Source organism: Perca fluviatilis, chromosome 13 (genome assembly GCF_010015445.1).
Source record: "Perca fluviatilis chromosome 13, GENO_Pfluv_1.0, whole genome shotgun sequence".
Lineage (NCBI taxonomy): Eukaryota > Metazoa > Chordata > Actinopteri > Perciformes > Percidae > Perca > Perca fluviatilis.
In genome coordinates this window covers 11,012,262-11,038,411 of record NC_053124.1, presented here as the reverse complement: position 1 = coordinate 11,038,411, position 26,150 = coordinate 11,012,262, and the positions used below count along the sequence as shown (strand labels likewise).

The following is a 26,150-nucleotide window of genomic DNA, read 5'->3' as shown; positions in this document are numbered from 1 at the left end:
AAATGAATGTTCATTTACATTTGATTTCAACTTCTTCACTATAAATGAGTGACAATTCATGTTAAAACAGTCAAATGACCACCACAAACAAGTGACAGCCCTATCAGACTGCAGTTTATTGCATTGTCATGCAATAAACTGCAGTCTGATGGAGCTTTAGCAACATACCTAAAAAAGAAATAAAAAAAAAAAATATATATATATATACTGTTTTCTTACGTGTAGGCGATGCTGAAGTGTCCATTGTTGGCGAGGTTGCTCTGGTTGGGTCCCTTCCAGGTGACAGCGGCCCGGGGTCTACCACACACCTTACACCTGAGGGTGACGCTCTCCCCGTTGTCACACGTAACATCACTGAGAGGTACGAGGAACTCTGGGGGAACTGAAAGAGAGAGAGAAAAAAAGTCAGGTTAAATCCTGTCACATGCTGAGATTTTCTTCAGAATTCACATCAACTGTTTAAAGCAGTTAAACAGTACTTTTAATAATATATGGAATTGGTTTTGTCATAAATTTTTTTAATCTTTAAGTAAACACAATTCCTCAATGTAACACTTACCATCATAGATGTAGTTTGGATTTAGAAGCTGAAAAGACAGAACAAAGCAGGTCAGAAAAATGCACGGTTGAGCAGAAGCATGACTTAATAGCAGCACTAGATTGTCCTCAGATGCACTGTTAAACTCACCTTTACAGAAACTTTATTGGCCAGCCCTTCTCGGGACTTCCTGTAACCGTTTTCCAGCTTGGTGTCTTTCTTTGCCTCCTTCTCCTTCTTCTCAGACTTTTTGCGGATGCGCAGGGATGTGTGCCAGGATGAAGACTTTCTACTGGGACAACAAAATGGATTGAGTCAAATTAAACTGTTTAAAGTAGGTGAGAGCACGGGTTTTGGCCTGACACTTTGACAGACTGCCAACACCTAGAAAACACTGGAATTCCTTATCAAGCCTACTAAAACATCATATGGGTTTGCCAATATGTTGGACTGATGCTGGCCTTATTTTAAAGATCAGTTCAGGACAACTGCCTCCCACATTTTTACATAATTCCTAAAAAGCCATCTGAACAATCAAACAACAAAAATAATGTATCCTTATATCAGTTTTCAAAGCTCTTACTTCATGGATCCCTCGGGACAATCAGGGATGATGGCTGAGGTGTGTCCCAGCACAAATCCGGGGATCCAGCCCTCGGCGGCGGGGCCCTGCTCTGTAGCCGCCCTGAACACCAGAAACATGTTTTGCTGGTTGCTGGCCAAGATCTGGACCACCTCGCCCTGACTGACGCTGATCTCATCCTCCTTCACGGCCATGTAGTCCTGGGTCACCAACATGGTGGATACGCTACTGCTGCTGCTACTTTCACTCTGCAACACAGGGAGGAAACATGTGGAAAATTGTAAGTACAAACTTTCATGGTAGTAAAATGTAAAATCTTATATTACAACTTTACTTTCCACAGGATTCAGATTTTATATCCAAGTTGACCTATTCAGGCTGATTTTTAAGTTGCCACTAAACAAAATCTAAATGTAATACTTCTGGTGAAGAAAAGTGAGAAAAAAGGTCAAAGCAGATGACAGAAATAGAGTCCACTTGATAAAGACTTTGGAAAGGATTAGAGTGCAAGAAAGACTAGAAAACATGAATTATTTTCTTCTTGGAAAAAACAAAACTGGGTTAAGAACAGGAATAAGATGAAAATTTCCATTTCACACGTCTTTGCTCTGTAGCTCGAGGCAAAGACAAGAGGAGGAACGTTAGGGTGAATGAGATCTCGTCAAGTACGTTTGTAGGTGAACCACAAATGTCGGAGGTTAGTTGCAAGAAAAGTACATTTAAGTAACACACCATGAAGACAGCAGGAGGTGAAGGACGGCCAAAAGGAAGTCAGGTGTTAGTATAAGCTTTGTTAGAGTTAAGAAATCTAGAGACAGCCTTGAAAGGGAATCACTGAAGAGCTGATTGAGGTCCGCCAGAGAGGTTTTGAACCTGAAAATATGTTGACAGTGGAAACTTTTGCTAGAAATAGTCTTCAAAGAGCTAGAAAGGTGATGTTGAAGAGCAGTGAAGGTTGTCAGAGATGTGAAATAGGGGGACAGTTAGTAGCACTGGCTGCAGCAGGACAGGAGACAGGAAGACCAGGCCTCCCTCTGCCTGGATGTTAGTCAGTGCAGCACTGGGCAGCAGGTAGTCTTACCCCGTTACTCTGGGTGGACTGGATGGACTGCTCACTGGCCGATGAGCATGTACTCATGCGGTCGGCTTCCTTGCTGTGCGTGGAGTGTCTGTGGGTTTGGCTCCCAGATCCAGAGCCAGTCTGGATCTGGTTTGCGTTCTGACGGATCGGAGTCTCTCCTGCCTCCCCCGGGAAGGTGAACGAGCCGGGCCGGCTGGCTGGAGAGCCTGGCATGGAGCTCCAGAATCCAGATCCCGACTTCTGGCCCGGGCTGGGAGGGGGAGGGGGGAGGCTGTCCTTGCTGAAGGCAGGAGTGGCCAGTGGGGAGGCCATAGGGGACACGGCTCCTGGCCGTGGTTTGGAAGTGGGTGTAGAGGGCAGTGGCCCAACCGTGGCACGGGGGATAGGGGCTACAGCACTGGCAGGAGTGGGGGTCTGTGCTTGGTCCTCTGGGGCTTGGATGGGGCGTTTGCCCGGCGGGCTACCCCCTGGAGGGAGTGGGGGAGTGGGGGCAGGATAAGGGGATGAACCTGGATCATAAGTGAGCAAAACTCACACCTCAGTCAAATCTTTCATTTTGCCATACAAAACAAATTTCACAAATATAGACAATTCCTACCTGGCATCTTGTTTGGGCCGTCGGGGTCGGCCCCGGGGAGGTGACGTAGGGGCTGGGGCAGGCGGGAGGGCTGGGGGATCCTGGAGGGCCGACGAGATCCACCCTGGGGCCCTAAAGGGATGGCGCTACCCTGGGAGCTTCCACCTCCGACTCCAGCAGCCGCACTGGACCCACCGCTGACTCCACCCGGAGCTCCCATGCTGGGCACACATGACCCCCCACTCGCCCCTACATGGTTCCTCTGGTACTCTATGGGTGAGGTCAGAGCTGTGATAAGGTACAAAGGAAGTGTGTGTGTGTAAGTGTGTGTGTGTGTGTGTGTAAGTAAGAGAGAGTGAGTGAGGGAGAGCGTGTGAGCCTACCATTGAGGAAGTTGCGTTGGATCTCGAGTATCTGGCTGATCTGAAGGGTCCACACCTCACGCACCCCTGGGTGGGAGGAGTGAAGCACAAAGGACTCCACAGTGCCGTTGGTCGACCGAGACGTTAGGATGAACTTACAGGGATCGCTCTCCGTATTCTCCTCTATACCCAAACAGCTTACCTAAAGTGAGATTTACCTCAGTCAGTTTTAAGTAAATGATTTGCTTTAATTAAGTATATTAGTGCCTTTATTTTTTTTAATCAATACTTTCTTGACTTTGCATTTTTTTTACATTCTCTCTTTCCTCAGTTGACTTATTCTTACATAGTATACATCAACTAAAAGTTCACTAAACTAAAAAAACCTGGTGGCTACATCTTCAAAATACAAGCTCCCATAAACAAGATTGGAGATTCTGTCCACGGTGCATGACATGACAATCAAATATGTTTGACTTTAATATAAATAAATAAAAAAAGTCTTATTTTGTAAGTGTACATTTTTAAGATTGCTACTCACTGACGTTGCTTGCAACTAATGTTTCACAGGCTACAGGTACTCCACCAGAGGGAGCTGCACACCCTTTAACTGATAATCTTTATACATCCTATATTCTATATTCCACTGGCCTTCACTTATAATGTACTAGTGCACATCCTTGCACCTCGTAATTGTCTGTTACCTTGATGCTGTTCTTGTAGAGGAAGCCTGGCAAGGAGAAACCTTTCTTGTCGAGGGGCTCGCTAAATATGACCACCTGCTCAAAGAGGAAGACTCTTCTCTCCTTCATCCGGCCAATTACACTGCCCTCCGGGTCTGACACCATGAATGTGTCCTGTAGTAAAAGGCGACCCTGAGCCACAATCTTCCCCTGGAGAGGGAGATGAACAAGAATGAAAAAAGGGAAGATCAGGTATAGGAAGAAAGAGAGACAGTTAAATTGAATAATGTGAGATAAAGTTTTTGTTACGTAGGCAATATGCTGTGAGTGTAGCATTGCTTTCATTTATAATTTCATGTGATTTCTTACATCAAATCCCTGGAGCCGGCCGACATTCATCATATCATTACACCTTTTTGGCAGGATGCACATGACCTCGACTGCTTTCTGTAAGTCACAAAAGAGCAGAAGATTGATCGGATTGCATACAGAACATGTATGGCTTGATTTAAAGTGATTTAAGAAGTGCTATTTCATTATCTTACCTCCAACTCCATAGACTCCAGCCCAGCCTTTTTAGAGTGTTTCAGGAAATCCTAAAACGGAACAAAAAAAATGTCAAAAAATATAAACTCAACAATTTTTAAGATTTTTTTTTGGGCTTTTCCCTTTATTAGATAGAGACACTAGATAGGCATGAAAGGAGGAGAGAGATGGGGAATGACACGCAGCAAAGGGCAGCAGGTCGGATTCGAACACGCACCGCTGCAGGACTCAGCCAACATGGGGCGAACGCTCTTACTGGGTGAGCTAGAGGCCCCTGACAATTTACACAGTTGACAGTGACATACTGTATTATATGAATGCCAAGACTAAATATAGGGGAGCATGAGAAGTAGCTACAGCTCTGGTGCCCTCTGCTGTATTGTAACAGACCAACCTTGAGCAGCAGCTGGTACTTCATGATCCTCTGGACTGGCTTAATGAGCAGGTCTGTGATCTGCAGCCTGTGTCCCAATCGCTGCTTCAGGTCCTACAAAGTAAGAGAGTGATTGAGAGGCTGATAGCTATTTGCAGGAATGTCCAAGGGTAAAATCCTAAAAATAACAGGCTCATACCTCGAAGTAGGTGTCGATGTACTCTGAGACGATGTGCTCCGATTTGGGCTTGTTTTGACAGTACATTACATACATGTTTAGTCTCCGTTCCTGGATACAAAAAGCAAATACAGTTACAACATGATCAAATGTATAGACCCAATCACAATGTTTGTTTACAATAACTTTCGGGTAGTATACTCCTGCGCACTGCACATACAAGTCAACAGCGCTGAGAAAACAACAACGAACAGCTGGATGTACTCTCCCCTCATTCATCTAAAATGCATGTTTGATGCTTTCATGTCAACACTTTCACTAACGTTAGGTTGGAGACCTAATTTACCTGTTGAATGTTACAAATACAGCTGAAAATAACAGAAATAAACAAGTTTGCCAATTTCACATATCTCTGCAATTCAAACCTGCTGCCATTTGTCTACCCGGAAGTGATTTTTGTATTAGCGCGACATCACGGTGATTTAGTCTATACAAGCATGTACAAATAAAGCAAAAGTTGGGAATTCACTGTGGACAAACCTGTTTGAGGAAGAGGGGACCCAGTCTGTCGGGGTCCTCCAAACATTTCTCCATCTCCCCAAGACAGAAACTAAACAAGACAGGAGAGGGAAGTAAGCTACTGTGCTAGTGAGTCTGAACAGGGAAAGCTCTGTATTCTCCTTAGGAGTACGTCACATACTCTTTGTGCCAGTCGTAGATCTGGTGGATGTTGCCAAACACAATTTTGTCTTTTCCCTTCATATCATCAGGGACACCCTCCTCCTTCATCCGGCTCATGTAGCCCTTATAATGGAGGCACACAAACACAGTAACACATATTTACAGCAAGTCTGTAAAAGTCAGCAAACTAATTCTAATACTGTCAGTGCCATTTTAAAATGCCAGTCAGAATAATAATATTATTATAATACTGCTAGAAAACCATCAAACCTTCATATATTTTCAGACAGTAAGTGATGTATGTACAGCTAGTTAAGCAGCTGGTAGAGCATCAACTCACCTCCACGACCAGGCCGAGGTCTCTGACATAATCTCTCTCTGTCTCCACCAACTCCAGCAGAATGTAACTACAGCAAAGAAAAAACAAACCTCAAAATTCCAAGAAATAAGAAAACACCTCAGTGTATGTTTAGGATATGGATGAAGAGAATGTCCGTACTGTCTTTTCTTGAGGATGCTAGTCCTGCGCTCGTCCATCTCTTCGATGGGGGAGGAGGAGGAGAGGAGGGAGTTGTCAGAGGGGTTGAAGGAGGGAGAGCTACTGTCTCCCTGTTCTACTGACAGCGAGCTGGGTCTGTCCTCTAAAGCCTGTACCAGGGAAAAACAGAAAAATAGCCATGGCAAAACAACTTCATGTATGAAGGTTAACATCAAGCTTAGTGTGTTCTTGTTTTCCTCCATTATCCTACCATCTTGCTTTTGACCAACTCCTCGATGGCGCTCACCAACTCTGCAGCACTGGGCGTCTCTGAACTGGATGGACGGACCGACAGACGAGAAGAGGTCTGGGTAAAAATAGAGATATGAGTGAAGGGAGGAAAAAAAAGAAAAAGAAAAAGAGCATTAGAACCTGATTAAACATCTAATCTAACAACTACAGTATTCCTGCTAACTCTAAATCTGCTCATTGGCTGTTGTCAATACTACTTTATGATTGATACAAGCTTTACTCGTTAATACTTAAGAAATAAGACGAAAATTCTTCATCTCTAAAACAGACAATAAATGCTATCTGTCTTTAGTGAAAACTTAAAAGGCCCATTTGGCCCATTTAACCCACCGTCATGTACTTGTACAATGGTTTGGAATAGTCCATAAATGGATAGCAAAATAAATAGCTTAATGCTACAGCTTTATGTTAAAAGGACATTCATTTCAAGATCAGCTTTTGTTTATCTTAATTTCTTATTTGTTTGATTATAAGACTATGTTTTATTTTAGTTATTTGAGTGAGCAAGATGACTCAGTGAAAATGTTTGTTAAATGTTAAATGCTGTCTGAAGAGAGAAGATCCCAAAAGATGTTTCCACAAGTGAACACCTAATGTTCGGGGTTTGTATCTGAAGGTTCAAAGAAAATGAAAAGGATAAAATATGACATTTTTTAAAAGAAAAAGGTCAAAACATGAGGCTGAAATTTGGGTGAACAAAATTAAGATATGGCGAAAAAGTGAAATGTCAGAAAATGGTGATGGGGAGAAGGTGGGGGAAAAAGTGATGTAGAATGTTTCTGTTGCCTTCTCGGGTGGTGATGAACAGCCAGAAATAAAAAAAGGATGCTAACAGAGCGAGAATGAAAGAGTTGTATGTATGTATGTATGTATGTATGTATGTATGTATGTATATATAGTTCAGGAGACTCTCACCCTTGCTGTGCTGTGCTTCAAGACTTTCCTCAATTAGGTTTTCTGGGTGAGGCTGTGTGCCCTTCTGGCCTCGCCAGCGTTTAGAGATGCCAATTACTTGCATGGGTAATGAGTTAACGCACAGAGGGTAAAAGGGAGATGAGGACGAGCGGGCAGGGCGGGTGAGGGAGGGGGTAGTGAGGAGTTGGAGGATGATGGGAACAGGGGGGGCTTTTGAATTTACATTTTGTCATATTTTGATTATTATCCAGGGGAGCTACCTGCTCAGCTGACGGGGAATCAAACTTCCCTATTTGTATTTATATCGACATCTACTTTCTTTTAAGCCACCAACCTTTTCCCAACCTATGAGGGATAAACATGCAGAAAAAAAGCTGCAGTCCTGTGTTACCGTAACAGCCGCAAAGCATTACAATATTCTAAATGATCTCTGAATTTATAGATAGTTGATGCAAATTAGGCATTATAGCCTTCTGATCTGTACTAAAACTGACAGAAAAAAACCCCACGTTGCCATCCATTTAGAGTCAAGAGCTACACGCATCTTCTCTTTATCTACATTTTCCCGTAATGCCCTCGCTCATCTGCCAGGCGACTCTACAGTGGTGTGTTGGAGAAACAGGGCTGAAAGTACAAGTCAAACTGAGTGAAACTAAAAAAAGATGGAAGGAAAAGATTCTACGCTAAAGACAGTCGGGAATGTTTAAGAGTTGAGAAAAATACAAAAGTTAGGAAGAGTGACTTTAGGGGGCAGAGAAAGGTGAATTTTAAAAAGAAGACGGTCTAAAACTAGCTTCATTTCCTTTCAATCTAGAAACTGTTGTAAAAACCAAAGAAAAATGCTTTAGCAAGTAGCATTTAAAGCTGCAGAGCAAGGAAAAAAGAGAATTAAAGAATTGACTGAGGGAAGGGGCGGGGGACGAGCGGGGCATTTCAGATGGACAGATATGGAAACTGAGACAAAGCAAAGACAGGACATAAATCAAGGTAATGCTACAGCGTGGCAAACGATACAACCAGGAAACAAAACAAAAGAGAAACAGAAATTAGTGTCAGAGGAGCCTCCACTTTAGTCCAGGAAGAGACCTGGAATGCCTGGAACTTTTCATTGCTATGATGCAACATGCCAAGATAAAATGTTATGCATAACAGAAACAAAGGAGTCACTTAAAACTGTGTCTGGACATGCCCTTTTTTGGGGAAAAGTGGCAGACTGAAATGAGCGGAAAAAATGTAACCTCCAAGAACTAAAAATCAGAACAGCAATGAGAAAAAAAGAGAACCTGTATAGTCATAGATGGTGCTTAAATTAGCTTAAGTTGTTAGCCTGTTCCTATCTCTCAAAACACATACATAATGTATGGTCTAAAGGAAATGAACCCTTACACTATACATAATTCAATCTTAATACCAAATGGGATTTAGCCACTAATTTGATTACAATTCCTACTCATTAGGGATATAAGCTGTAAAGGCTGTCTCCCCTGTTGGCCTTTTCTTGTACAAAGCACTACTCTTCAGCTGCTTCTATTTCCACAGTTAAAACTAAAAAGAGAACATGTACGAACATAGAGCTTCTTAATGTGATGGAACAAAAATCCCCGATAGCATCTAGGCTCATATCATATAGATTCTTCTAGGCCTAATTCCAAAAGGAAAGAAATAACTTCTAACTTCCTTTCTGCCCTAAAATTTAAAGAACTCTGTGAAGCAATTTTGTAGCACCAGAAAATGTTCAAAGTTAAAGGTGAATACAGTTTGTTTCCTCTGCTTCTCCTGTTCATCATCTTTCCCCGTCTGTCACTCTCTTCTGACCCCTCTGTACCGTCCCCCCTCCCCTCACCTTGTCATCCTGGGAGTCTGGCTGCAGCAGACTGTGCTGCTGGATGGCCATAGGTGGAGGCAGAGGTACTGAGTCAGCGCCCTCCTCGCCCTCCTCCTCGCCGCAGCTCTGCATGCCCGAAGAACTCGACTTGGACAACGTGCCGCTCGACAAGCCCTCGTTACGAACCCTCTGCGGCACACACGGATGGCACAGTAGAGATTACATCACATGACTTTACACATCTGCTAAACGGAGAGAGGGCAAACATTGTTAATTGTGTAGTATCGTGTATCCCCCCACCTCCTCCACAGTCTCGTCCTGAGGCGTAGCGGCACTGTCGTCCAAGTCTTTCTGGGACCCCATCGTCATCTCCCCGCTCTTCCGCACGTCGCGGCTCTTCTTGTGCTTGTGGGCCAGCTTCTTCACGTGGCCGTCTGCCTTGCCACTGCTTAGCCGACGCACTGGACTGGTGAGCCACTTCCGCAGCGTGTTACCTTAAAAATATATAGTGCGATTATTAAAAGCCACACCGTAGAAAAACAGGAAGAGGTTAACCTTTTATTTAAATGATCTACATAGCAGTGTTGTGTTCCTCGAGATCGTTCTCAAGACCACTTTTTAAAGCTCTGGTCTTGGAATCGACCGCATTTTCACTCTGTCTCATCTCGGTCTAAGATAAAGAGGACTTTATTTCAAGACCACAACTGCCTTTTTGATTTTTATCAAGGCATTTCTCATAAAACACTTCGCAATAAAAGCGGTGAATGAAGAAGAATCTTAATTTGTTTTCTGTGGGTGTTTTTTTTTTTTTTATGGTAATGTGGATCTTTCAGATCAATTTGAGGAGTGCATGGTTTCAACATTTTATCGTGTTAACATTTTTCATATAGAATAAAGAGTACAGTTACACTACGGTTTTACTTCACTTTAATATTGATCTAGTGGGAGTAACGTGTGAAAAAAGTATTCATGTAAAATTGTACACCATTCTGATGTTACTTGCTATTTCTGATTTGTCGTGGTTGTCAGAATTTGTATGGGATTTCAGAGAGCAGACACAATAGATAGCACAGGTGACCATACCAGGTCGTTTAGGTCCTGGTGAGGTGTGGGAGCCGATGCCGTGACCAGGCTGCAGCGTAGCCGACAACCCTGGCATGATGGAGTCATTGCTGCACACTGACAGAGTGTCTGTGAACGACAGAGAGTGATGTTACTGTTTCACCATTTGCTTTATGGTGCAGACTTACACAAAGTATCTAAATAGGCTCTTGTTTTAGTATGTAAAAATGTTTTCCTCCCTAACACACACACACACACACACACACACACACACACACACACACACACACACACACACACACACACACACACACACACACACACACACACACACACAAAACAACACACACACACACACACACACACACACACACACACACACACAACTCTGTACCTTTGTGGTTGTAAATGCCCTCCATCTCCATGGAGGACCTGGAGTGGGCGATGCAGAGCATGGAGCAGGGCACCAGGCCCTCCAGGGCAGGGGAGCGGTCCGTGGTCCTGACCAGGCACCAGTCTGGCTTGTCGTGGCAGCGCTCCAGAACCTCCACCGTCTGGCCGCGCCGCACTGTCAGCTCGTTGCTGTTACTGGCCATGAAGTCGTGTATCACCACGGTCAGCTCACAGCCCCCGGAGAGCTGAAGGAAGAAAGGATAATCACAATGATCCGTGTTAGGATGGTTATTCTAACTGACACGTCATTCGCGTGTGTGTGTGTGGGTGTGTGTGTGTGTGTGTGTGTGTGTGTGTGTGTGTTGACTCACCTTGTCGCTGTCCAGAGTGTTCTGTGAAGTGCGGGATGCCAGAGAGATGGTGTCTGGTTGGCTGCTGCCTTCACCCTGACTGTCCAGGTCCTCTCCATCCCTAACAGGCACACACATGATCAATCAAAGGCACGAGACTAAATTAACTTGAGTGTTTGTGATTGATTGGATAAATGCATTACTCTCTGTTCCCTCGGAACATCTTAAATCTAGGTGTCACAATAGGTGTCACATTACCTTCCCCTTCCCTTGTGGTGCTTGGCTGTGGTTGTTTTGGGAATATGAATGGGCTCCTTGAGCGCTCCTCTCAGGTGAATGGTGCGCTCCTGAATCACCTCCCTGATGTGCTTGATCCAGTCCTGCTTGTTCTCAATGCTTGACGCCTGTTATTGGTCAATAATGGAACGAGTTTAAGAAGTCAAAAAGTTAGAGATGTCAGGAAATGAACGTCCTCTGGAATTCTTACTCTGTGCGTTTCACACAAGTCTGAATTTACCTCTTGTCATCTCTTATCAACTCACGGCATTTTCCAGATAAATTTGATCTCGTACGAGCCCTCCCCAGCCGCGGACCCCTATAACAGAGGATCCCAACCAGCTGTACCCCCACAGCCCTGTCGGATGAACTCAAGAACCGCTCCCTCGACATCATCCGATATGTTCATTCAAACTGATTTTACACAGGGTGTTATTTAGAGTAATCAAAGATTAAAAAGATTTTCATTTAAATAAATGTCTGTTAAGTCAATATCTATCGCCACATGAGGTCACACAATGGTGACTGAGCCTATGGCCCACTGATGAAAGCCCCCACATTTGCAGTATTACGAAGTGGGTGTCTGTGGCGACACTCCCAGGAAAAACCACAAACGGCGAAATTGGTAATATTAAAGTGGATATTGTTACAATAATGTTTTTATACATTGCAACTGTCAGTGTTTAGCTCAGTTTGTTAAAGTTTGCATTTGGGGTACAAGTACGGCTTGTTGGGAATTTACGCTACAATCTTTTTAGCCCTCCCCTCCCCAGCTATGGCATTGGGTTAAAGTGGGATTCTGCTCTAGAACGTTGTTTTGCCCATCTAGTGAAGGGCGAGAATAAGAGGTGCTAAGAGTTGGTGTTTCAGACTTGTGAGAAGTGGTTGAGGGCTGTGTTGTGGGATAGTTTGTACTCACCATTGCTCCGTGTTTGGATCCCTGACTTAGCTTTGAATTTAAAATATAAAATAGAGAATTTCACTGGTTTGGTTTTAGAAGATATACATGACATTGTTTATACTGACAAAATGGGTTGACATGAGAGAAACGCACAACACTGATAATTTACCTTAACTTTGTATGGTAGGCCAATTAAATGTGTATCAATGTAGTAATGGATGGCGTGTGTGCATGTGTGTTTTTGTGTGTTTGTTAATGTGTGTGTGTGTGTGTGTGTGTGTAGTTAGTAGAGACACACTTCATTTACAATGCACATACCACATGACTGCTTCTCAGCGGTCAGTTTGGTAGTCACCATGTAATATAGAGTTGTAACGCTCAGAATGAAATGAAGTGTTAGGATTTTGGCTTCATGCTGTTCCAACGGCTGACACTGATTCGATCCCATCTGTGACAACATTCAACAGGAGAACACACGGAAGATGTTTGAAAATGGGGACTTGAAATGTTCACTCAGAGAACTAAAGAAACTGATGCCATATCTTACTTCCACAATGGCGTTCAAAGCATTAAAAGGCTTCTTTTTTTTCCTGGTAAAGAAAGATGGCTACTCGTAACTTTCATGAAGTGGCACAGAGCCAGGATGGGAGATCGTGGGCGTTCAGGGGTTGAATCAGTGTCAGCAGCGTTGGTGGAAGCATGTCAGCCCACAGAGAGAATTAGAGATACAAACATCCACAGAAAACACAGCCCCAGATATACAGATGTGCCTGTGTTTGCTAACAGATGGAACAAAGCAGAATCTAACCAGAGGACAGAGCCTGGCAGAGAGCGACCGACAGAAGACACAAATCAAGGAGACAGAGGAGGAGTTTGTGACTACAGAAAGCTTCTCAGGCCAGCTTGAAGCTGCTCATCCAATCAAACGAGACAGCAGAGAATACAGGAAAGATGAAGTATAAGAAGGTAGGAGGGGGTTGAATACGAAGAGAGGAGAGAAAGAACTGGGTTAGACCGATATAAAGATTTTCCGACGCATTTGTTCCCGAATCAGATATATATCTGTCAGAGACACCCAACACGCTAATATGGAAGTGTGTTTTAATACATATTTATTATATAAACCCTGTTTTTTTTTGTTTTTTTTTATTTTCAATGTTACTATCTTGGGTTTCAAGACTTTTAGTCCCAAGTGATTTCAGGGTTCTGCCTTTGAAAACCCATATCGGTCGAACCCTAAAGGAGATTTCCAAAGGAACAGAAGAGAGGAAGTGTGTTTTACCTTGAGCACAATCTTGTTGTCAGACGTCGGGGTGCGTCCCAACCATAGAGCAAACTTGCAGGGGTCTCCTTCCACGTGCTCCGTAACCCCCATCTCGGACGTCTGGGAACAGAGCAGGAGAATATGAGAAAATGTCCTCAGAAGATAGCAACGGTCCAACGGCTATTTGAAATATTCTCGCTGCACATAAAGTGTGATTTCTTGACAGAGTTTTGATTAGAGTCAATCAGATGTACGTGTATTTTGTACTGACAGGTACTGCAGTTGAAGATATGGAGGCACTGAGAAAAATTTAAAATGCTAATCATTAAAAGGAAGTTCTTCCTCGCCACGGTTTTAAGATTTATTTTATTTTAAAGTATATTTGGAATTGTTGGGTCTTTGTAAAATATAGAGTGTGGTCTAGATCTACTCAGTAGAGTGTCTTGAGATGACTCTTGTTAGGATTTGATACAATAAATAAAATTGAATTGTATTCAATTATTCATGTCATCTACCAATATAAACACTCAAAGGCCTGAATGGCTCTTTAAATCCATTGATTACATGAATACATTAATTTCTTTTTAGCAAACATCATCCATTAGGTGCACTTCACCATCATCTACTTACAAAGAGTTTGCTCTTGTAGATGTATTTGCTCCTGCCGTTTGAGTCCTTGACCTCCTTGCTGAAGACGAGAGACATCTCAAACAGGAAGAGGTGGCGCTCTCGACCCTTACGGATCAGAGTCTTTGGATCCCAGACCTGGAACGACTCCTGGAGAATGAGCTCGCCCTGGGATTCAATGTTTTCATCGAAACCTGGGAGAAGGAGGGGATGTCAGCATGACAAGTCAAACACGCTGCCTGACTGATGAAGAGCCGTAATTTGACAGAAGGCAAGCTTGCTATAAATACAGCTGACAGCAAAAGATCACAGAAACATAACTAGCGAGCAGTGCGTGTTAATCACCTTCCAGCATAGAGAGGTGCATGGCATCGTTGGCTTTCTTAGGAACACTGAGCATCACCTCCAGGCCGTCTTTGATCTCTCCTTTACCTTCTTCGCAGCAAGTCAGCAGCTCCTAGACAGACAGACACACAGAAGCCATGACAACAAGGAACTATGGACCTATGGAGACGGCCACCACAGCAGTGAGATTTGGTATGGTGGGTTACCTTCAGCAGGAGCTGATACTTGGTGATTCTCTGCACGGGCTTGATCAGATAGGAAGAGATGGAGTTGGCCAGTCGGTGCCTCTGTTGAATTTCCTGCATAGAGAAGAAAAGGAATGTGATCGTACGTAGCTGCTGACGGGAACCATCCAATTTCATTTTAACGCCCATAGGCGATACTCACATCAAAGTAGTTCCCAGCATGCTCTAGGATGAGCTGGGTGGAGTCGGGTTTGTTCTTACAGTAGTTCACATACATCTGGAACTTATCAGCCTAGATGAAGAGAGAAAGACTTAATATGTAAAATATACATTAGGGATCTAAAGTATCTAAATGTAAAAAAAAAAGGTTTAAGCAAACGCAGCAAATGTAGGTGAACAAATGATACATACCCATGTGACAAAGCAATGCCCAACATCCTCTGGTAGCTGCTCATATTTCTCCAACTCTTTGAGAAAGATGCTGACAAAAAAAAAGTAGTGAGGGATTTAAATGTGACAAAAAAACATGAGAGCTTAAATTAAATGAAAAGTGATATTTCAAAATGAAAAATAAAACACAAAATATGTATATTCCTAAACTACAGATGTTTTGTATTATAAGAAGATGATGAAGATACTTAAAGCTGTAGGTAGGATTGTGAAGATCCAGGATTTAGCCAAAAAATTTGAACATCGTCACTCCCCCCCTTTTTAGGTAAAAAGCCCCTCCCCCCACAAGGGAGAATGAATGTGTGTGCCTGAGCAGTGACTGACACGCAGTTAGACACCCCCCCTGGCCCTGATTGGTGCATCTGAACAGGGAGCTGTGGATTTTTGCAAATCGCACTACAGGCTGTAGGTGATGCCAGAGGAGCCAGATTCTTTTTTTTAAATTACCTGCTTCATGTAGTTCTACTGGAACATAAGGTCAGTTACAGCAAATATGACAGAAAGTTAGTTTTATATGAGTACCTACTGCATCTTTAACTGTGTTTAAAGTCTTACTTTCAATATTTATTTAAAACTTGATTTGACTTTAATCCGGATCTGAATTGCAGCAGGGTGCTTAGACCCTGCTGTACTTGCTTGCAGGTCTAGTTTAAAATTTGGAATTTCTAGGAAATTTGAAGTCCACAAAGCTGTTGCTTACTTATGGTGGAATTCAAAGAGGTCTTGCATGTTTCCAAAGATGATGTGCTCCTTGTTGATGATTCCTGGAGGAATCTCCTCAACTCCACTGGTCATCTCCCACAGATAGGTCTGCAAGGAGGGAACAAGATATGAGAACAATTACACTTTCCAACAGGGTTCTGATGCATTTCCACATTTTGTGTGAAAAGTTGTTGCACCACTCTGGCATGAAACAGGTTAACAGTGGTGGGTTGTGAAGCTGAACTTACATCCATGCACTCCCGCAGGTCTCGCACGTAGGCTTTTTCTGTCTGAATCAGCTCTGCCATGATGAACCTAGAGAGAGAGAGAGAGAGAGAGAGAGAGAGAGAGAGAGAGAGAGAGAGAGAGAGAGAGAGAGAGACAGACAGACAGACAGACAGACAGACAGACAGACAGACAGACAGACAGACACACAGCAGACACACAATTAGCAATTGTCATACTGTCCTCATCCACAAAATGATAAATCACAATGCCGATAGCTCTCTTTCAGCCCGTCTGCTTCAACCATTTACATTAATGAATAATGAAAGAGTTCCGGGCCATAAAACGTACATGGTCATAAACCAGCCAGGAATGACTGGAATCATGCTCATGATTTGTGCTGCTCATAGAAAATGACGCAGTCTCCTTTTTCCTGTGTACTACATGTAGATTTATTTGTTCTCTTGTGGAGCTGGACGGTTGTGTCTGCACTTCTTGTGCTGGCACAGCAAAGAGGAGGCTCATGTGTGGAGGAGGAGGCGGAGGAGGTGGTTTTAATCACACAGATCCATTATGCGCGCACATTTACATTGAGCGCAACCTCTAACTCAGAACCACTTTTGAGCAAGTAGGGAGGGGGTTCAGTGCTGTTGACAAGGACGCTGACGGGCACAACAATTGAACCTCTGGCCTTCCTATGACAGACCATGTTAAGTAAGCACTAGGCTGCTCTGCTGCCTATTTTGGGCACTGAACCAATCATTCAACTACATGTCCTTTGAAACAATAAAACATATTTCCAACAGGAGGAAAAATGCAGTTGAAATGCTAGCAAACTAGCAATTCTATAAGCGTTTATCGGTTCGAAAAAAGCTGTTTTGAACAATTCTTCTTTTTCGGATGTAGGATGAGGTAAACAGGAAGTGGTGACATACTCCTTTCTGCGTGCAGACTTTCGCTTCTCCTCGTTGAGCTCGTGAGCGGCATCCCGCAGCTTGACCTCAGACCCTGGAGCCGTGGCTGGGATGATGTCCAACTGGAGATCTTTACTCTGACACAGACAGAGACAAAATATGAAGGGAGTTGAAGAGACAGGCAGAATGTGAATTAGCTGATTTTCTACACCTGTTATCTACCAAAACACATGACCACTCACGGCCTTGTTAGAGTCCGAGGAGATGCCCAGGGCTTTCTCCAGGCTGCAGCGGTACTTGTCCATGCGCAGGGAGAAGTCTCTGTAGCGTTTGTCCACAGCTGTCACCCATTTCTTGATCTCTCCTGCGTGACTGTGGCCTTTCTCGCAGAAGCCGTCAGCCAGCTGGATCAGCAGCTTCACACGCTCCTTAGTTTGCTGCAGGAGAGGGGGGTGGGAAGAAAGTGTCATATACTATAATTGTGTGTGTGTGTGTGTGTGTGTGTGTGTGTGTGTGTGTGTGTGTGTGTGTGTGTGTGTGTGTGTGTGTGTGTGTGTAACCTTGGCTGTGATGTGGAAGTCTTCATGCTCCTTCAGCAGTTCCTGTGTGTGGTGGATACTTGAGCCGGTGGAGGTGTGTGTGGACAGGTAAAACTCCCCGGTGTCGTGAATCCACTCCAGAGCCTGAAAACACACAAAAGACACAGAAATACATGTATTGTCAACTATAAGCAGTGTATGTTTTATTTTATTTTATTTTTTGAGCTGAACTTAACGGTTAGTTTGTGTGTGTGTAAGTGTTCGATGTACCTGTTTGGCACTGCGTTCAAACACCACATACTGCTGACACTGGTCCAGCCGTCGTTTCCTCATGGTCCAGAAGTGGAGAACACGATTCTCTCGCTGTAGCAGCTCATTGAGGATGTCTTTACACAACAGAAAACACTCAAGATTCAGGCATTCAGCACCTAAATACCCAACCGAACTCAAAAGATTACAGCAGAACTGCATACTGGCAACATAACAAGAGCAGATTTGTTAAAGAGCTTTTCTACCTTCTGACATGTTAGCCAGAGTGGAACTATAACTGAGTAACCTGCGGTTTTTGAAGTCTGCAATTTACTTAAACGTGTTGGTCATTTACTGTATGTTGCTATGGCATATTGCCGCTACAGAGGACACATTCTGCTTAAATAAACCTTATATGCATTGGTTTAGAATTATCATTTCAGCAAATTTCAGTCAGAAGCTAGTTGTTTCAACCATTTACCCATTACTTTTAGCTAACCATTTCAACCGTTTATCCATTACTTTTATCCATTTTCTTTCAATCACTTAACCATAACTGTTTTCTGATACTTACTTTTAACCTGCTGTTCTGGTGCTTTGACGTGGCTCAGCATCCCGGGCATGTTGACGCTGTTCCTGTGCATGTACTTGAGGAAGACGTCTGCGTTTCTTCTAGCCAGAGTGCATGCCTGCATGATAGAAACACACATGCACACACACACACACATTAGAGATGATGTAACTTATGCCAAGTTAAGCTAAGATAATATGCTTAGGGTCAGGTTAGATTGTGTTGTATGTTACCTTAAGGAAGGCCTCCTTCTGCTCCAGATGTTTACTGATCATGGGGCTGACGTGGTCCGTTTCACAGTTGGGTCCGAGTTTGTCGGCTCCTCCGCACCAGTCCTCCTCTCTCTTATACTCCTGCTCCAGGCTCTCCAACACACTGCAGACCTGTTGGGACAAACACACTTAGTCTGTTGTTTGGGCATAACACACAATTGTTGTTTTTTTGTGTGGAATTTTTGGGACAAGGAAATAGTCAAGTTGAATGCTGAGCCCTCTGTGGCATCTTCCTACCTGTTCAGAGGTCTTGTAAAAGGCCACTGAAGCATTGACCAGCTTAAGTCTGTCCTCCATTTTCAGCATGAGCTGCTGCCAGTGGGAGGCCACGCTCTCGGCACAGTCTCTGATCAGTTCCATGTCATAGTGGTTTGCCTGGAGCAGAGCCTCGGCCTTCTGCTGAACCTGCAGGGCACTCTGGTGGGTTTTCTGTAGAGAGGGAAGAGGTGGAGAAAGGATGGGGTTAGAATGAAACCAAAATAAAATCTAGCTTCAGACTCTGGAAAGAAAACACAGCGGAGGGAGAAACAGATGGGATAAACAGACAGTGGCTCACCTCAATGGCGTGTTGAAACTGTTCATGTTCCCTCTGCAGTTGTTCAGCTTCCTGTAGGGAGCTGGCTGTTATGAGACCAGCGTTCAGCATCGACTCGCCATTACGTATCCAACCCAGAACCTGAACAAAACAGAGGAAAGCGGTGTTCAAATGCCAACAATCCAACACTTTTTTAAATACTTGCAGATATGCTGGCCTGCAGACAGTTTTAAGACTGTGTCCTACCTGTTTGACTTCAGCCTGCAGGTGTCTCAGCTGGACGCACTGCTCCAGGTGTCTCCGGTGCTGCTCGGCTGCCAAGTCCAGTTCTTGCTGCTTCTCGTGGAGAAACTCCAGCAGGTCCTGAACCCGCGTGGCCATGTCGACGTCTCGGTCACACAGCAGCTCAACGCCTGGAGGCAAGACACACATTACAATTTGGATGGATACAGTAAACCTCGACCTGAAGTAGCTGCAGTTCTGTTTAAGTTCTGCCCACCGTTGCAATTAACTTCAAATGCTTTTATCCCTTAACATCTTAGTTACTACTTAGATTTGTAATACTCTTGTAAAGCAAATTTACCTCGATTCTAATAACTGCTCGATTAATAATATTATCAGTATTTTTCAATACACATGACATGATGTAACCATTCTTTGTGCTGTTTTAGAGAGCACCTATTAGCATGTGAGATCACAGGTGAGTTATTATGGTTAGTGAGTGGGTGCCTCTCATCACAAACGCTGACTGAATTTGACCCGCGACACCTACACAGTATCAATATTAAACTAATGTAGCCAACACAGAAATCTGTGCAGCAACAGTGAACAGGAGCTGTATCTAGGGTTGGGTATCGTTTTTTGACAATACCGGTGCTAAAGCGACATTGTGCCGATACTTAAAAAAGTAAAAGGGCAGTTGGTGACAGTAAAGAACGGCCTGTTTATTGTTAAGGCAATATGGTCAAATATACATATACGTATAGCCAACTTTACCTTCTGCCAAGTGTAATGTTAACTAGCGTCACATGCAGTGATGCTTCTGTTGCCTGTAATGTCCTATTCAGAGCACCAGAGGGCAGCACAGGCATTTGAATGGCACTGAAATGAGGCACTAAAATCTGCGTTGCCATTTGGTCCGTTAGATACCGGTGGTCTAGGAACTGGTGCCATATTGGCACCGGGTGTCAGTACCCAGCCCTAGCTGTATCCCATTTTAACACTCAGCTGAATGGTGACTGATGTAGCGACCAGGTTGACAGTCAAACATGTCTTCAATTCTACTTCAGCTTTTGAGATCTAATAGCTTATAAGAGCAGTATCAGAGTGTTTGCAGTTTTCACAATACTTTTTTAAGACCTTTTAGTGCCGGGGGAAAATTCCAAAGAAAATGTAAAAGCAAAAAAAAAAGAAAGAAAAGAAATGAGAAAGCCAGCGATGCTTTCTTTTGCTTTTCTTTTTTCCTTAAGGAAAGTTGATCCAAGAAGACAAAGCAAACTGCAGTATAAAGGAAATGAACACAAGGAAGGTGATTGTTAATACTGTTAACAGACTACACAGTTTTTGGTTCTATCAGAGACCAATGGATCCCTGGATGGCATGGTGCAGTATCTACAGTAGAGTCTGGGCGCTGGACTCACCGGAGGCCTGGACTTCGTTGACGTACTGCAGCAGCTCCTGGCCCTGGTGGATGACATCGAAGGTGAGGTTGTTCATGGTCAGGGCCTTGTCAGCGTGGTGCTGCAACCTCTGCTCGGCCAGTGTCAGGTCCTCCGTGTCATAATCATTCATCTGACCCGTCAGCTCCTCGTTCCACGACTCCAGGTCAGAGATGATCTGAGGAAGGACAATAAGATTCCACGTCTCAGAGGCCACATACACATGCTCAGGGGAAAATAACAATTTAGTGTCTTTTTTCCAAACTCTTCCAATGGTTTGCGTAACATGTCTTTCTTTCACCGACGGTCACTTAAACACAGACACTGAACACACAGCAAAAACCTCACACACTCCCCCCCCTCCCCTCCCCTCCCAAGCAGACTCACGTCAATGGCGTCCCTCTCAAAGATGCGCAGTTGCAGGAAGAGCTCCAGTTTGATCTTCCTCTCCTGGAAGAGCTCCTCCATCTGAGCCTGTGCCTCGTCCAGCTGCTGCAGGACGCTCTCGATGTGGTTGATGGAGCTGTTGTGGGGAGCCTTGTTGCTGGAGATGGCCGAGTCCCTGCAACAGTAACACACAATTAAGCAAGAAGCGGTGAGAGGCAGCGCTGTGCACCTTGATAAAAAAAAAAAAAAAAAAAAAGCTATAAAGAAACAGTTGGGCATGACGCCAAGCGAACTTAGCTGCTCTACAAACTGCTGCATAGCACAAAGCGGCTTATTGAACTGTAATATAGCAACGCAGTAGACTTCAAGAAAGGAGCTGATGTTCATTTAATTTAATTGTGGATAGTTATAGCTATAGAAAGCGAACACAACTTTAAAATTAAATTTTCAATTTCCTTCTAAAGTCCTACACGATGTTATGTTAATAAAGGTATGTTAAATGAGGAAAAACACCAATGAATGAACAAAGGTAGTAGTGAACTGAATATTTAAGGAACGTATAAAATTGAATTGAGTAAAATGAATTAACTAATCAAAGAAAAAAAAACTGAGGGTACATTTGTACCCTGAAATATTCTTTAATAGATACTGGCTTCATACACATACTATACCAACATATATTCACATTCACAAGCCATTTACTCTAAGATTGGCATGACCTTATACAGTAACACATTAAATGTAATAAGTAAGAAAAGTACTATCTGTAATATCCTCCATGCAGTTTACCGCTTTCAACAGAGGGTGATCATTTTTTGTGCTGTAAGAACCAGAACTTTGAGCTCATAATGTTTATTTTTTATACAATTCTAGATAAATTGTGTTGTGACACTTCTTTACACAATTTATCTAGAATTAGGTCACATGGTTTAAAGTCTAAATTTGAGTTTGTTTGTTTTGTCAACCTACATTTTTCTCACACAACATTTATTCATTCATTCATTCATTCATTCATTCATTCATTCATTCATTTTACCTCGATATCGATACAACGATATTGTGGTGTTGACTTTTGGTGCTTTCACAAAATATTTACACCATGAGATTTTTGATGAATAATCCTCAGTAATGTGGATATAATGACTAAGTGGGTAAAGGCAAACAATAGAACAGTTACAACACTCTGGTAAGTTCAGAAAATTACATAACTTTACTGTAATGCAGCCTTTAAAACCAGGAAAAGACAACACTTATGCCATTATGATATCCAAAATCTAAATCAATATCTAGTCTCATATCAAACAGAGTGCTTAGGGTGCACAGAACGTGGAGCGCAGATTATGTGTGAAAGTTAAACGGGTCATACAGATCCTGATTCATCAATCTGACAGATGCACACATGCATGATGCCCCAACACACAGACACCAGTGAGTTAAATATGAGCAGGCAAAGACAGTGGAGGTCAGACAGATTCTGATCGGCTTCGGGTTGATTATTCAGCGTGACACTCCCACACTCAAATGCACATTCACACACATTCTCACACACACACACATATATATATATATTCACACACACACACACACACATATATATTCACACACACACACACACACACACACACACACACACACACACACACACACACACACACACACACACACACACACACACACACACACACACACACACACACACACACACACACACACACACACACACACACACACACACACACAAAAAGGTGTGTAGAGTTACAGTTGCCTCCCGGGAGACTGCCACACAATTAAACTGGCGCTTATAAAAGCAGACTTATGTAAGAATTCACTGTGGAGCCAATACACCGGAGGGAGAGGAATGGAGAGAAAAAGAAGAAAGAAAAAAGGGGGGTGGATGAAGAGGGACTGGAACACCCTCTGTATGAAAAAGAGTTTGGAGAATGAGGGTCAACTGCATCCACCTCTCCAACACCTCCTCCCATCCTCTCAGCTTTGTTTTTTATGTTTTCATGCATCTCATTACTGTCTTTTTAAAATGACACAATGACTATTCATTGCACATACATTATTTACATATTCACTAGAGTTGTTCTGATACTTGTACCGGTATCAGAGCACTGCTCTGCCACTGGCAGCTACTGTTTTTAGAGCAGTGAAGAAGAATTAATTTCCAGTTTGGTCTGCTAGCGGAGAGTGTAACGTTCAGGTAACATTAGTCTGAGCCAGTGTTGGCAAAATGTCAGAAATATGGCAATATTTTACACGGGAAAATCCCACCAGTAAAACGGCGATGCGTAAAGTATGAATGGCTTTAGTTTTGAGTGGTGGCACTAATGTTGCTAATTTCAGTTGCTGTTGCACTGTTTTAGGACGGTGTTAGGACCTGCCCCCACTGCTAAAAAAAAAAAATCCTAAAGGAAACACTGAGTATTATACAGCTGTTCTATTCATTCAAGAAAGTTCAGTCAAGTTCAGGTATCACAAAGGTAAAAATGGTATCAGAACATCTCTAATATTCCCACTTTTCACACATTTCAATTCCAAATCTGCCCATGTCTAAATGACCCTGCCAAAGCTCCATTGAGAGAAAGACTAAAAGAAGACCATTGTGTAAGTAGACCTAAAAATGTGTTTGCATTGTTTTTCTTACATTATTTATGGTCATTGATTGGCGCAGTGGGTTACTGCATCATTGGCTGGCCATTGCATGTGCATTATTATCTTGTTTTCTTCCCCTGCAGGGTTCCCTGTCAAAGTATTTTTTAAGTGGTTTGAAGGATGTGATGGAGTCAGTTTATTGGTTTTACTCTCTAGTTGCCTGATTTATTAGAACTGAAATTTAGGCTGGTTTCAGCTCACTGTCAGACGGAGAGTACCCTTTTTGGTTTGGTTTGGTTTGGTTTTTAGTTTCATTGTTGGGATTTAGTTACACTTCTAGTTGTAGAATACAGACGGTTACTGGACAGACAATAATGCATTCATAGTTGACATGCATGTGTCCACTGTTAAAACAAGAAAACACGTATACAGTATCATATAGCTGTAGAATTACCTTAAGAGAAGTGTAAAATAAGTAGATGTGGCTCTGAATTATTTCCGAAAAAAATTCTCCTGTACAACACTCTTCGTTTGCTTTTTACAGAACATCTAACTGAAGGTTTCAACAAGTCAAATTTAAGACTTTTTAAGACCTTTTTAAGACCTTTATGAATGAAATTTAAGACCTATATCACAACATAAAAGTACAACAAAATGCAGAGTCACAAAAGTACTTGCAAAGTAAATAAATGATCTGTACATATACAGCAAATTATATTTGGACGAGCGAAAGAAAGAACTACAACACCACAAAATAAAAAATAAGTGAGCATCAGAGGGAGCGTTACATGGACGTAGGGAAATGTAAGACCTGTATAAAATGATTTAAGACCTAGAACACAATACTCCAGTGAAATTAAGACTTTTTAAGACCCCGCCAAAACCCTGTAACTGTATCACTTAATGCTAAGCACTGGTTTTATTTGGTGTTAATGTGTACCTGAGCTGCTGGATGAGATCCTCTCCCTCCTTGATGACGTTGACGGTGACCTGCAGCGTGGTCTGCTGCTGCTGGCCGAAGCGTTTGATCAGATCCTGGACGGCCTCTACCGACTCGGCGTAAACGTCGTCCAGCAGCTCCTTCTGGAGCTCCTCCAGCCACGTCCACAGCTACAGGAGGACATTCATGAGCATGGTGTGCATTTTATTTTACAGCACAGTGTTCTTATACTATCCTATGAGCTTTTTTGGTAACGGTCATATAAAATATTTAGGTAGACCCAAAATTAAAAACACACTGGTTTGATGGACTTGCATTGAAACTCACACTGGTCTGCAACTCTTTTAATTCTCACTCTGGTCACAGAATACACACACTGTGATCCCAGCCCAACATGCCAACCATTAGTATCACTATTTTTCCATCACTTTTGCCATTACGAAAGCTGTGATGACACTCTCACAGGACAGTTCACTGACTGCCATCGATCCTGAATCCCTCACCTATATTTTATGGTCAAGCCTAATAGTGCGTACAATTTGCACTCGGAAGTCAGAATTTCTGAGTTCAAAGTAAGAAACACGCCCCCCCGAACTCGGATTTCCGAATTGGGAAGTCGGACAACTTCATAGTACCCCAAGCTCAAAATCCAACATGGACGCCCCGTTGTGAAAGCTGTTGTAACATACAGTTTATCAGCACTTCTGTCTTATTTGCGTCTCACTGAATCAGTCGTACACACAGTCCTGTCCAACTTCTATCTGTGGACATGTTGTTACGCTGCTTGTATGCACAAAAAACAGCCTAATGCGCTGTTACCAACTGGTATTGCCAACAATGGCTAACCTGGCTGGAGAAAATCCCACTGTGGATTCCCGACTTGTTAAATGTAAAGCAGTCAACTTGGGTGCGACGTCATCCCCAGCTCCGACTTCCGGAACGCACTATAACCTCTATAGTCACCCTCACCTTAGCCGATCCTAATACCTTGTCACCAAATGATCCTTGTTTATGAGTTGAGGACTGAGAAATGTCCATCTCTATGCGACTAACTGTATAAAAGCAAAAACAACGCACACATATTCAATTCCATCTGGTAATTATTTCCCTCTTGCTCAGAGAGCACTGTGAAAGCTCTCATCCACACTAACACACAGCCCACCATCCACTTCAGCATTACGTCATCCTCCCCTGCCTACCTCTTTGACGTGCGTGTGGAAGGCGACAGACATGTCCAGCAGGACTTTGCGCTGCTCCACGCGGCGAACAAAGTCTTGGATTCTGTCTTCGAGCTGGTGGGCGGCCTGGTAGATCTCCTCTGGGTCACACTCTCCCGTCTGGGCCAGCTGCTCGGCCGCCTCCAGCAGCTTGTCTGCATTGGTGTACGTATTCTACACCGAGGTCGGGGGACGGAGAGAGAGAGAGACACAGAGATGGATTAACCCTGGAAGACGGTACAATGCAAGTAAAACATATTGTGAACACAGGCAGAGAGAGAAAGAGAAAAGGCAGGGAGGAAATGAAAAACAGGATATGCAGGAGACGTGTACACTGATTCAGTGATAGTAGAGCTGC

General features: G+C 43.2%; 1 protein-coding gene across 10 annotated transcripts in view; it reads right to left on the bottom strand.

The window, feature by feature from the left end:
- The window catches only part of trioa (trio Rho guanine nucleotide exchange factor a), an 81,882-nt gene that overhangs the window by 3,972 nt on the left and 51,760 nt on the right, over positions 1-26,150 (bottom strand). For 5 of the 10 annotated variants that reach the window (XM_039820052.1, XM_039820058.1, XM_039820059.1 and 2 more), the window contains 45 exons: positions 25,775-25,966; positions 24,576-24,745; positions 21,038-21,212; positions 20,633-20,828; positions 19,239-19,405; positions 19,014-19,133; positions 18,695-18,886; positions 18,419-18,568; positions 18,189-18,303; positions 17,636-17,751; positions 17,387-17,509; positions 17,069-17,263; positions 16,848-16,963; positions 15,936-16,002; positions 15,686-15,795; positions 14,947-15,016; positions 14,738-14,827; positions 14,557-14,649; positions 14,351-14,462; positions 14,009-14,199; positions 13,397-13,498; positions 12,133-12,162; positions 11,196-11,341; positions 10,959-11,058; positions 10,589-10,832; positions 10,216-10,323; positions 9,433-9,626; positions 9,151-9,321; positions 6,352-6,447; positions 6,102-6,250; positions 5,943-6,009; positions 5,622-5,725; positions 5,462-5,531; positions 4,943-5,032; positions 4,765-4,857; positions 4,370-4,420; positions 4,194-4,271; positions 3,846-4,034; positions 3,163-3,343; positions 2,801-3,067; positions 2,203-2,711; positions 1,122-1,369; positions 689-830; positions 560-587; positions 220-382 (listed from right to left, as the gene is read on the bottom strand). In XM_039820052.1, the coding sequence (XP_039675986.1) occupies positions 220-382; positions 560-587; positions 689-830; positions 1,122-1,369; positions 2,203-2,711; positions 2,801-3,067; positions 3,163-3,343; positions 3,846-4,034; positions 4,194-4,271; positions 4,370-4,420; positions 4,765-4,857; positions 4,943-5,032; positions 5,462-5,531; positions 5,622-5,725; positions 5,943-6,009; positions 6,102-6,250; positions 6,352-6,447; positions 9,151-9,321; positions 9,433-9,626; positions 10,216-10,323; positions 10,589-10,832; positions 10,959-11,058; positions 11,196-11,341; positions 12,133-12,162; positions 13,397-13,498; positions 14,009-14,199; positions 14,351-14,462; positions 14,557-14,649; positions 14,738-14,827; positions 14,947-15,016; positions 15,686-15,795; positions 15,936-16,002; positions 16,848-16,963; positions 17,069-17,263; positions 17,387-17,509; positions 17,636-17,751; positions 18,189-18,303; positions 18,419-18,568; positions 18,695-18,886; positions 19,014-19,133; positions 19,239-19,405; positions 20,633-20,828; positions 21,038-21,212; positions 24,576-24,745; positions 25,775-25,966 (6,380 nt within the window). Of the gene's footprint in view, positions 1-219; positions 383-559; positions 588-688; positions 831-1,121; positions 1,370-2,202; positions 2,712-2,800; positions 3,068-3,162; positions 3,344-3,845; positions 4,035-4,193; positions 4,272-4,369; positions 4,421-4,764; positions 4,858-4,942; positions 5,033-5,461; positions 5,532-5,621; positions 5,726-5,942; positions 6,010-6,101; positions 6,251-6,351; positions 6,448-9,150; positions 9,322-9,432; positions 9,627-10,215; positions 10,324-10,588; positions 10,833-10,958; positions 11,059-11,195; positions 11,342-12,132; positions 12,163-13,396; positions 13,499-14,008; positions 14,200-14,350; positions 14,463-14,556; positions 14,650-14,737; positions 14,828-14,946; positions 15,017-15,685; positions 15,796-15,935; positions 16,003-16,847; positions 16,964-17,068; positions 17,264-17,386; positions 17,510-17,635; positions 17,752-18,188; positions 18,304-18,418; positions 18,569-18,694; positions 18,887-19,013; positions 19,134-19,238; positions 19,406-20,632; positions 20,829-21,037; positions 21,213-24,575; positions 24,746-25,774; positions 25,967-26,150 lie in introns of those variants that run through there. The other 5 variants (XM_039820053.1, XM_039820054.1, XM_039820062.1 and 2 more) reach the window with 5 other exon arrangements.